Source organism: Humulus lupulus, chromosome 6 (assembly GCF_963169125.1).
Source record: "Humulus lupulus chromosome 6, drHumLupu1.1, whole genome shotgun sequence".
Lineage (NCBI taxonomy): Eukaryota > Viridiplantae > Streptophyta > Magnoliopsida > Rosales > Cannabaceae > Humulus > Humulus lupulus.
The window spans coordinates 32100126-32109212 of record NC_084798.1 but is presented as its reverse complement, the minus strand read 5'-3'; the positions used below and the strand labels follow the sequence as shown (position 1 = coordinate 32109212).

The 9087-nt window shown below is 40.8% G+C and overlaps 1 protein-coding gene across 1 annotated transcript; it reads right to left on the bottom strand.

The window, feature by feature from the left end:
* Positions 1-7115: 7115 nt before the first annotated feature.
* On the bottom strand, positions 7116-7659 carry LOC133784935 (uncharacterized). Its single transcript, XM_062224201.1, has 3 exons — positions 7535-7659; positions 7284-7443; positions 7116-7139 (listed from the first exon to the last, which is right to left on the bottom strand). Exons 1-3 carry the CDS (start codon positions 7651-7653, stop codon positions 7116-7118), a joined length of 303 nt encoding a protein of 100 aa, XP_062080185.1. The 5' UTR covers positions 7654-7659.
* Between the last annotated feature and the right edge of the window lie 1428 nt (positions 7660-9087).

The window sequence follows — 9087 nt, the reverse complement described above, 5'->3', positions numbered from 1 at the left end:
CTCAAGACCAACCAGAGGATATACCTTATCGCGGGCCCCTACCTTACGACTCCCAGAACTTCGGAGAAGGGGGCGAGTATGACGAAGAATACTACGAGGAAGACGAAGAGGGGTTCAAAGACCATGAGGCCGAGAATCCCATCAATCCCAGCGAAAATGATGTGGAACCTGAATAGGAGGACCTGGAAGTGGTTCGTCTGAGACAACAGGTCCTCCATCAAGAAGCAAGGATGGCAGAACAACAAGAGACCACCCGCCATATGCAAGAGACCTTCCTAGCTCTTTAAGCATTTATTGCTACTTAGAGATTAATATTTAATCCCCCAGTTGTTCCTCCCCCATGAACTCAACCACCTCTCCCACCTACAGGGACTAGCACTCCCAACAACGCTACAACCCCTACTCCTCCTCCAGGATGATCCCCTCATCCCAGACCTGGTCCTTCTAACCAAGCTCAAGAAAATGGGAAAGCCAAAGTGGTTGATCCCATAGAAAAAGAAAACCCCCAAAAGAAGACTCCTCAAACTCCAAAAACTAGGGTGGACCCAGGGCATTTCCTTAGGAAAGAAAGGGTGAATCCTGTCCCAGGATAGAATCACCCGAACAATCCACAAGGGAAACGCCCGCAGGGCACCAAACCCCGGAATGTCCTGAGACATAACGACCAGGGAAGACGTTTTTATCCCAGGCGTCCATGAACAAGGATCACGGAGGGTGTAAATGCGAAGAGGAACCATAAGCTGTTTGTTCTGGAGATGGCACATCTTGTGTCGATTTGCAAGACGGCCTCAATGCTTGAAAGGAGCAGGCCCGTACAGAAAAAATTCGCCCTCGAGGAGGCGATTTGAGGAATAAACTCAACAAGTGGAGGAACGAGAGAGTTCCCATTGATGATGGAATGGTCAGGCAATTCATGGAGCAGCTGGTCGATCTGAAAAAGGTCACGGACTGCTTGGTCCAAAAACAAGAAGGTGGAGGTTCTGATTCTGAAGATGAAGAAAAGGAACAGTGTGCAAAACACATCCTAGACGTCGTATTACCCAAGGGGTTCAAGATGTCGGATATACTCGCCTACACTGGAAACACCGACCCAAGATACCATATATCCCGCTACAATTGCTTGATGACTGTAGCCCATGTCTGTGACAACGAAAAAATGTATGTGCTTTTCGATCACCTTGGACGGACCCGCCAAAGAGTGGTGGAAAAGGCTCAAGACAGAATCAATCCAATCTTGGTCTGGATTGCAGTCAACTTTCTGTAAATAATTCGTAGCCGCCTAGAAACTGGACATGGAGGTCAGTGCGCTGGCCAACATTAAGCAACATCCCACTAAAACCCTTAGAGCTTACATCCAACGCTTCACAAAGGAAGCTTCAAAGACTAAGGTGGATGATGGACAACGCTTAGTAGCCCTCCAGTCCAGAATCAGAGTTAGATCCTCACTCTGGGATGACATGCAACGCACTAAGGTGGCCACTCTTGAAGAGTTTATAAGGAGGGCTCAAGGCTTCATCAATGCACTAAGATGGCATCCAGCACCGTAACCAACAACATAGACCATTCCTGTGTACAGGGTGTAATACCCGATAAATCCCTATCCAGCGTCTCCAGCAATATTCGAGATATATTTCATAACCCCGACTGTCTATATGCTCGCTTCATCGGGATATGCTCCAACTTCTTCAGCCCCTCTTTCTTGATATGGAGTGGCACCGACTGGATACAGTGTCACTCTCGGAGCGGTTCAACCATCTTAGACTAAAGCGGCTGAGGCGAGCATAATCCATTCCCAGGGAAAATGATCCAGCAAGAATCAGAGTCGGACCGAGCCTGCAAAGAAGGGTGTTACACCCAGATTTCGAACATGGGAATCATGATCTCGAAATCTGGGCTCGTTAGGTGTAAGCTCGAAATGAACATGGCGATCATTTGACCCACTATTTAGAGAAGGTCTCGCTGTGAATGAAAACCTTGCGAGCTCAAAGAGTATGTAACCTCGAAAGTGCTCCGAGCTTATAAGTTGGACTCGCAACTCACGATATCAAGGGTTCAGCACTTGTTTAAGTTTTTTGATGCAGTTCTTGCCCTTAGACAAGATGGTTCAAGCTCAAGAGGGTAAGCTCAAACATAAGGACTTCGTCAACGGTAACTTGTTGGGGGTATGCGCAAACCAGTGCGACGAGCTCGTAATGGGAAAATGGTCTCAAAGACATATGGATCCAGCATCCGGGCATGTCAGTTGTGTGTGAATGTATTTATTGTTGTAACTTCCCAATGTTTAAGGGATCTAATATGATATTGTTATTAAATCCCACGTTTTATGGGATATTGCACGTAGCAAATAATGCATTAATTGCCATTATTTTATTTGATTTACTGAATATCTTCCCAAAATATGTGGGAATTAATTCTGAAACATTCTCTATAAATAGAGAAGGAAATTCCATTTGTAAGGGGCCGAAACATTAAGCCTTGAAGAAAACTCCAGGCAACTATTCTCTGAAATTTTCCAGAAAACTCTAAGGAACTAATAATATAGACTCATGGACTAGGAAGATTTTTAACTTCTGAACCACGTAAAAAGATCTTGTCTTCATTCTCTTTATACACATCCTTTGGTATATTATTGATTAATTGATCTTCTTTCTTAAGTTGTCAAAAAACGGAGTCAAAAGTTTGGTGCTTTCATTGAGAGCCATTAAACAGTGCGTGAGTCTGTTTAGTCAAAAAGCCTCTCGAATTAGCAATGGCTACGGACGATCCCAATATACCTGAGGAGGAAATTCTTCATGAAGAAGAATACCCCCGACAACCTGGAAAGCAGCCTATGGTGGATCCCGATCCCGATGAAAGGAGTGACTCATCCAACTCTCGGGGACCACCCGCTCCCAGGGCCGACGAGGACATGTATTATAATCCTGAGAGATATGTTCCAATTGTGGAACTTGAGAATCGCCAACTACGCAAACAGTTGGCAGAAGCTACAAAACGCAATGAAGAGCTAGCTAGACTAGCTGCTAAAGCACAAGCACCTCCCCGAGACACTCAGACCCCACCTCCTCGAGACACTCAGGTCCCGCCTAGTAGGCCTAGGGGACACCCTCGTAAGAATGCAACCACCAGGAGGGCAGAACAAGCTCCACCATAAATGGCCCATCCTGTTCCACCAAGACCCTGGAGGAGTAATCGGCCTGAGGGTGTTGCCGACCCACCTACGGAGGCACAAACGGGAATGGGGAATAACCGAGCCCCCTCAGTGGCTCGGACCTCAAATCCTGGTGCCACGCAGAATGTCTCGGAACCTAATCGGGCAAATTCGGGACCATCTAGGCCTTTCAATGGGAGGCAGCCACCTTCTCCAATAAGACATCCACCATCGTCGATAAGGCATCCCTCGTCAATCCAGAGGGTTCCACGACCTGTCCACCAAGATAAGGATAGGCGAGCTGGACGTAGACATGGAAATGAAGAGGCTCCTCGAGACCGTAGGGTTCCTCAGCCTACGAGAAGCCAAATGTCATGATCACAAACTGTTAAGACAAGAAGGTCTACAAGAAACCCATATCGTAATAATCGAGCAACGAGCCATGTCAGTGAAAGCTCGGATTACACCAGGTCCATAAGTATATATAACACAGAGCCAAGAAATGCCGAGAATTGAGGAGATCACCCAGATCTACGGGAACATTTAAACCATAATCGGGGGCATGATAATCCCCCAAACCCAGATCTACGAGATCATCTAAACGGTCGCAAGCAACCAATTTACAACCCTGCACCAAGATAGGGAGCTGGAGTTGTTATCAACAATAACCAGCCCCCTTAGGTCCAGACCAAGCCTCCTATAGATATAGTCCAATAGAGGATTGAACCATTGGAGAGAGCGTTCAGGCTCTTACAGAATGAGCGTAGCCGGGAAAGGGATGAAGAGTTCGATGAAGAACTACATCCATTTGCCTCGCATTTCTCCAACACTCCTTCTCCTCAAGGGTTTAGGATTCCTCATGTCTCGCCATTTGACGGAAATTTTGATCCCTGCAGCCATCTGAGCACGTTCAACACAATTATACAAGCCAGCAATGTGGGCTATGAGCTCAGGTGTATGCTGTTCCCAGCCACTCTCATGGGACCAACAAAAAACTGGTTTGAAAAGTTCAAAAGACATTCGATCGCATCCTGGGATCAATTGTCGAGAGATTTCAAGAAACAATTTAAAGCCATGGTCGGCATTAGGCCCGAGGCTTCAGCCTAAACCAATATCTGACAACAACCAAATAAGTCACTAAAAGGTTACCTCACAAGGTTTAACCTAGAAGTGGCTCGAGCTCGAGATGTCGACGATAGTGGTCATTTAATGGTTGTTCGAGCTGGTGTGATGCCAGGAAGTCCTCTCTGGGAAGACTTACAAAGAAAACATGTCAAGTCCTTAACCGAGTTCAATCGAAGAGCTCAGAGGTTTGTTAATGTAGATGAGGCGAGGTTAGCATTGAATATGACCTCTTAGCCCTTAACTACAATAACAAACGCAAACTCTGCCTCGACCTCGGCAGACCACACAACATCAAAACCCCCAGGGGACAACTCTTCTAAGAGAAAGAAAAATGAAGGGAATAACCCCGAGGCAGATGGAGGAAAGAAGAAGAAAGGGGAAAGATACTTCTCCGTATACAAAGTGTATACCAAGCTCAATGAGTCTCAGGAGAATATCTACTTGGCTAATGAAAATCAGGTCCTATTCAGACGACCTGATCCTATGAGAAACCAAAAGGCGAAAAGAGACTCTAGTAAGTATTGTAGATTCCACAGAGATATCAGACATACAACTGATGAATGTCGACAGTTAAAAGATGAGATCGAAGGATTGATCTTGAGGGGATATTTCGGGCAGTATGTAAGAAACTGAAACCCCAATCAGGCATCCACCAGCCAGAGGGCAGCAACTGCACCACCTGCCCAGAACAGTAACTCCCGAGCTCGGGAGGATGAACGACCCCCTCCAATTGATGGAGAAGATGTCATAACCATCTCGGGGGGACCCTATATCGTAGGGCTGGGCAAGAATGGCCAGAAAATATATGTGAATGAGCTAAAAATAGGTGATGGTTCTCCCTAAGAACCCAAACCTAGAGCTCTGAAACAACAAAGGGTTGAAACTCAACCCATAACTTTCACTGAAGAGGACGTGTCTCATGTCCAGTTTCCCCATAATGACCCTCTGGTCATCACCCTTCAGCTCGCGAGCAAGAGGGTGCACTGAGTCCTAATTGATAACGGGAGCTCGATGAATATCCTCTATAAAGCCGCTTTAGAAAAGATGGGACTCACGCTTCGCAACCTAAAATCCTGTGCAACCACGTTGTACGGCTTTTCAGGAGAAGGGATTGCATGTATGGGATCCATCGAACTCCCTGTGACCTTGGGAGACTACCCAGTCTCTATAACCAAGATGATGGAGTTTGTCGTAGTGGATCTTCCATCTTCCTACAACGTACTACTCGGGAGACCCGCCCTAGTAGGGCTGGGGGCAGTTTCATCTGTTAGGCATTTGGCCATCAAGTTCCCAACTTCTGGTGGCATCGGGACTTTGAAAGGGGACCAGCTTGCGGGGAGGGAATGCTATAGCATTTCCGTTAGAGGGAAGAAACAAACAAGTGCAAAGGCACTTTTCATAATTCAGAACAAGGACGGGACGGTCTTCGAAATAGATGAAGAAATCACTACTACAAAAAAGGTTTTTTAGGACTAGCATTGCGAGTCCTAAAAATGTTTTTAGGACTCGCGAGCCGCGAGTCCTCTATTTGAGAGCCTTAAAAACTGAGGTTTTTTAGGACTCGCAACAGGAGTCCTGAAAAATCTGGTTAAGTGCCTTTAATTAAGTTTTTAGGACTCGCTTTTTAGTCCTAAAAGAATGTTTTTAGGACTCGCAATGCGAGTCCTAAAAAATCTAGTTGGGTGCCTTTAAGTAATTTTTTAGGACTCGCAACGCGAGTCCTAAAAAAATGTTTTTAGGACTCACAACGCAAGTCCTAAAAAATTGGGTTGAGTGCCTTTAAGTAATTTTTTAGGACTCACGTTGCGAGTCCTAAAAAATCCCGTTGAGTGTCTTTAAGTAATTTTTTAGGACTTGCTTTGCATGCCCTTAAAAGTAATTTTTTTTTTAAAAAAAATGCAGCTACAATTTTCATTTTAATTTAAAAATATATATCCATTTGAGTGTCGAAAATGTATTAAAAGAAATTTGAAAAAAAATGGCAAAAATTTTTTGCAAAAGATATTTAAAATTTCTGAACACGTGTATTGTAATTAACTAGCTATAACATCATTCATTTTGCTCTAACCAATTGTAAAAATGACATTGCCCATTCTTCTCGAACTTCGCCAAACAAATTCAAGACACACAAATAATATTTAGTTTTCACAATGATCCTTTGTGTCAAATAAAGCTTCACCAATCAATAAAATTCGACTCCAAAATCAATATACATACTTTACCATAATGATTTCAACTCCAAAATTATGAGGTCTAGAAAAGTAATCGTGTGCCCCCGGCGCCTCAAGTTCCCTCGCTAGTCCGCCTGCTATATCGTCTTCCTTGAGCCTTTGTCGAAGTTATGAACCCAGCAAGCCACCGTCATGTAATCTTCCCTAAGCCGTCACTAGCTACTGCAGAAAGGGAAACGTGCATAAATTTCACACATCACACTTCAAAATCCAATATCACAAACACTCGGTTTGCATCATAAAAAGAGAACCCAATAGATACAAGAGTGCATATATATACTCATAACTAAATTAATGCTAAGAAAGCTAACTTTCAGCAACATAAAAATTACGATAGCAAGCATATAAAGATATAGCAAACATATTAAACTAGTTTCAGCAAGCAAAACAAGCCAATGCAGAATTTGGCACAAATTATTTAATAGATTTAAATAACATTAGAAAAAACTAAAAAACAGCACAGATAACTATAGAACTTAATATGCTCCATAGAGCCTAGCAAACATGTAAATTGAAAATAAAATGATTTAAACATTCTATCGGCTAGAAGGTAAGAAATAAGATAGTAACTTAACATACAAAAATAACATATAGCATAGCAAATAGCAAAGCTAAAACTTGACACATGACAAAGCCTAAATAAGTTTGGCACATAACAAAGCAAATCAGATTGACACAAAACTTATAACATAATAATAAATAGAATCACCAATGTAGACCAATTCTATAACTCAAGAATCACCAAGCAATGGAAACATGTATAAGTATTTACTCAATACCTGATATGGTGCAAGGAAATGGGCTGAGCGTTTTGGCAAGCCAAGGTCCTGCATTTGCTTGGAAAACTCATTTGTGGAAGCCATCATTTCCTCTTTGTTTGGCAGCAATCCAAACAGTTGCAACTCCATTGTTTCAAGAAATGGATGATCATATTTGAACCTGCAATATTTTGTTGTAAACATGTAGCACAATCAAGTGAGTCAAAGTTAGTTTTGAGTTAGTAATTAACTCAACGATTTAACAGTCTTACTTGATCTTGTCCACAATCACTATCAAAGAAAAAAATGATTTGAAGTTTACAATAGAAAATGGCATCAGCACAAGCTGAGAATCCATCTTGAAAAGCAACTCTACCATCATTGCAATCATGATCTATCCGTTCAATTTCGATGTTTAAATCAGCATATCATTACTTCCAAAGCCTACTTAACATAATAAGCAAAGACTGGCATCATCATGGAGCCTTAGAAACACAAAAACATATCTCTGGATAAGGAACTCCTAAACATGGCACTCAAGATTCATAAAAAAACAGAGGAAACACTGATCCAAAATTATTAGAGGACTCGTATCTTGGTTTGGTTTCAATCCAAATCTACACTGAATGTGATTATATTTTTCCTTGATAATGAAAAATGATATTTTCATATATGGTAAAAAAATATAGAAATTTTGATATGTTAAGGTTAATATGCTTAGGTTCAAATAGACTAACATACCATCATATGCTGCCATATATTGTTGTGGTTTTCAATGCTTTAAGTTTTACATATCCACTTGGTCATATTCTATCCCGCTCCTCATATCCACTTGGTCATATTCTATAAAATTTAATTGAATATACACATAAATATCAAATTTTCAAAATTTTATACTACCATGGTATCCTTTGTCATTCTAGTCAAACTTAAATATTTTAGAACATTGCACTCAAGGCTAGAAGAATAGATAGAAGGGAAGCTACAAGGGACATGAGAGAGAGTTCATGAGTGTGTTTGAAGAAAGTTATATTAGAGTTTTGGCAAATCTATTATAAAATTGGGTAAAAAATAAAAAATAAAGTGCTTGAAATGAAATATTATATATGGCATCTTATTAGTGTATAAGTATAATCCACAAATATTATACATATAAATGATTTATATGTGATATAGGCCATCTTATTAGTGAGTTCTACAAGTATTTTGCACCCTATAGATTCATACAAGTATAATTTAAGTAAAAAGCGTAGTAAATGTAATATTGACCCGTGGACCCCTTCTATTTAATCTAGCTATATCTAAGAGACAAAATTTAAAGCATACCTTATAAAATTGTAATTTCCCAACCTAACTTCTATCAAACATTATTTCCCACACATGCTTTTACTTGCTACATCAAAATTTACCCAAAAAATAAAAATCATGAAATTAACTAAATAAATTAATTATCAAGATATACTTAAAGATTATTAATTACTCACATATAACAACATCCATACTCGTCATAACCATCTCATGATTAATTTATCATATAACTAATAATTCTAATTACTAATTAACCAAATGAATTGAAGGCTTGCTTATCTTATGTGTATAACCATAGCCCCATGCCAAGAAACTAATTTCAATATATAAATCAATAGGTCCACGCATGAAAAATGAAAAATGAACTCGACAAAATTAAAAATCATAACTAGTCAGTTGTGGATTATACTTATACATTTAATATAAATTAAATCTATATTATACATCATAACTAGTCAAATTAAAAAAACATAAAACAATAACTTAACCCACTCCTCCACTCACTTAAAACTCTAAC

Bases quoted from the DNA above. Each gene is read 5' to 3' on its own strand.
- LOC133784935 (XM_062224201.1), bottom strand. From the start codon at position 7,653: ATGATTGCAATGATGGTAGAGTTGCTTTTCAAGATGGATTCTCAGCTT. The intron at 7,444-7,534 runs GTAAGACTGTTA...AAAATATTGCAG, and splicing joins GTGATTGTGGACAAGATCAA to GTTCAAATATGATCATCCAT. The intron at 7,140-7,283 runs GTATTGAGTAAA...AAACTTATTTAG, and splicing joins ATTTCCTTGCACCATATCAG to GCTTTGTCATGTGTCAAGTT.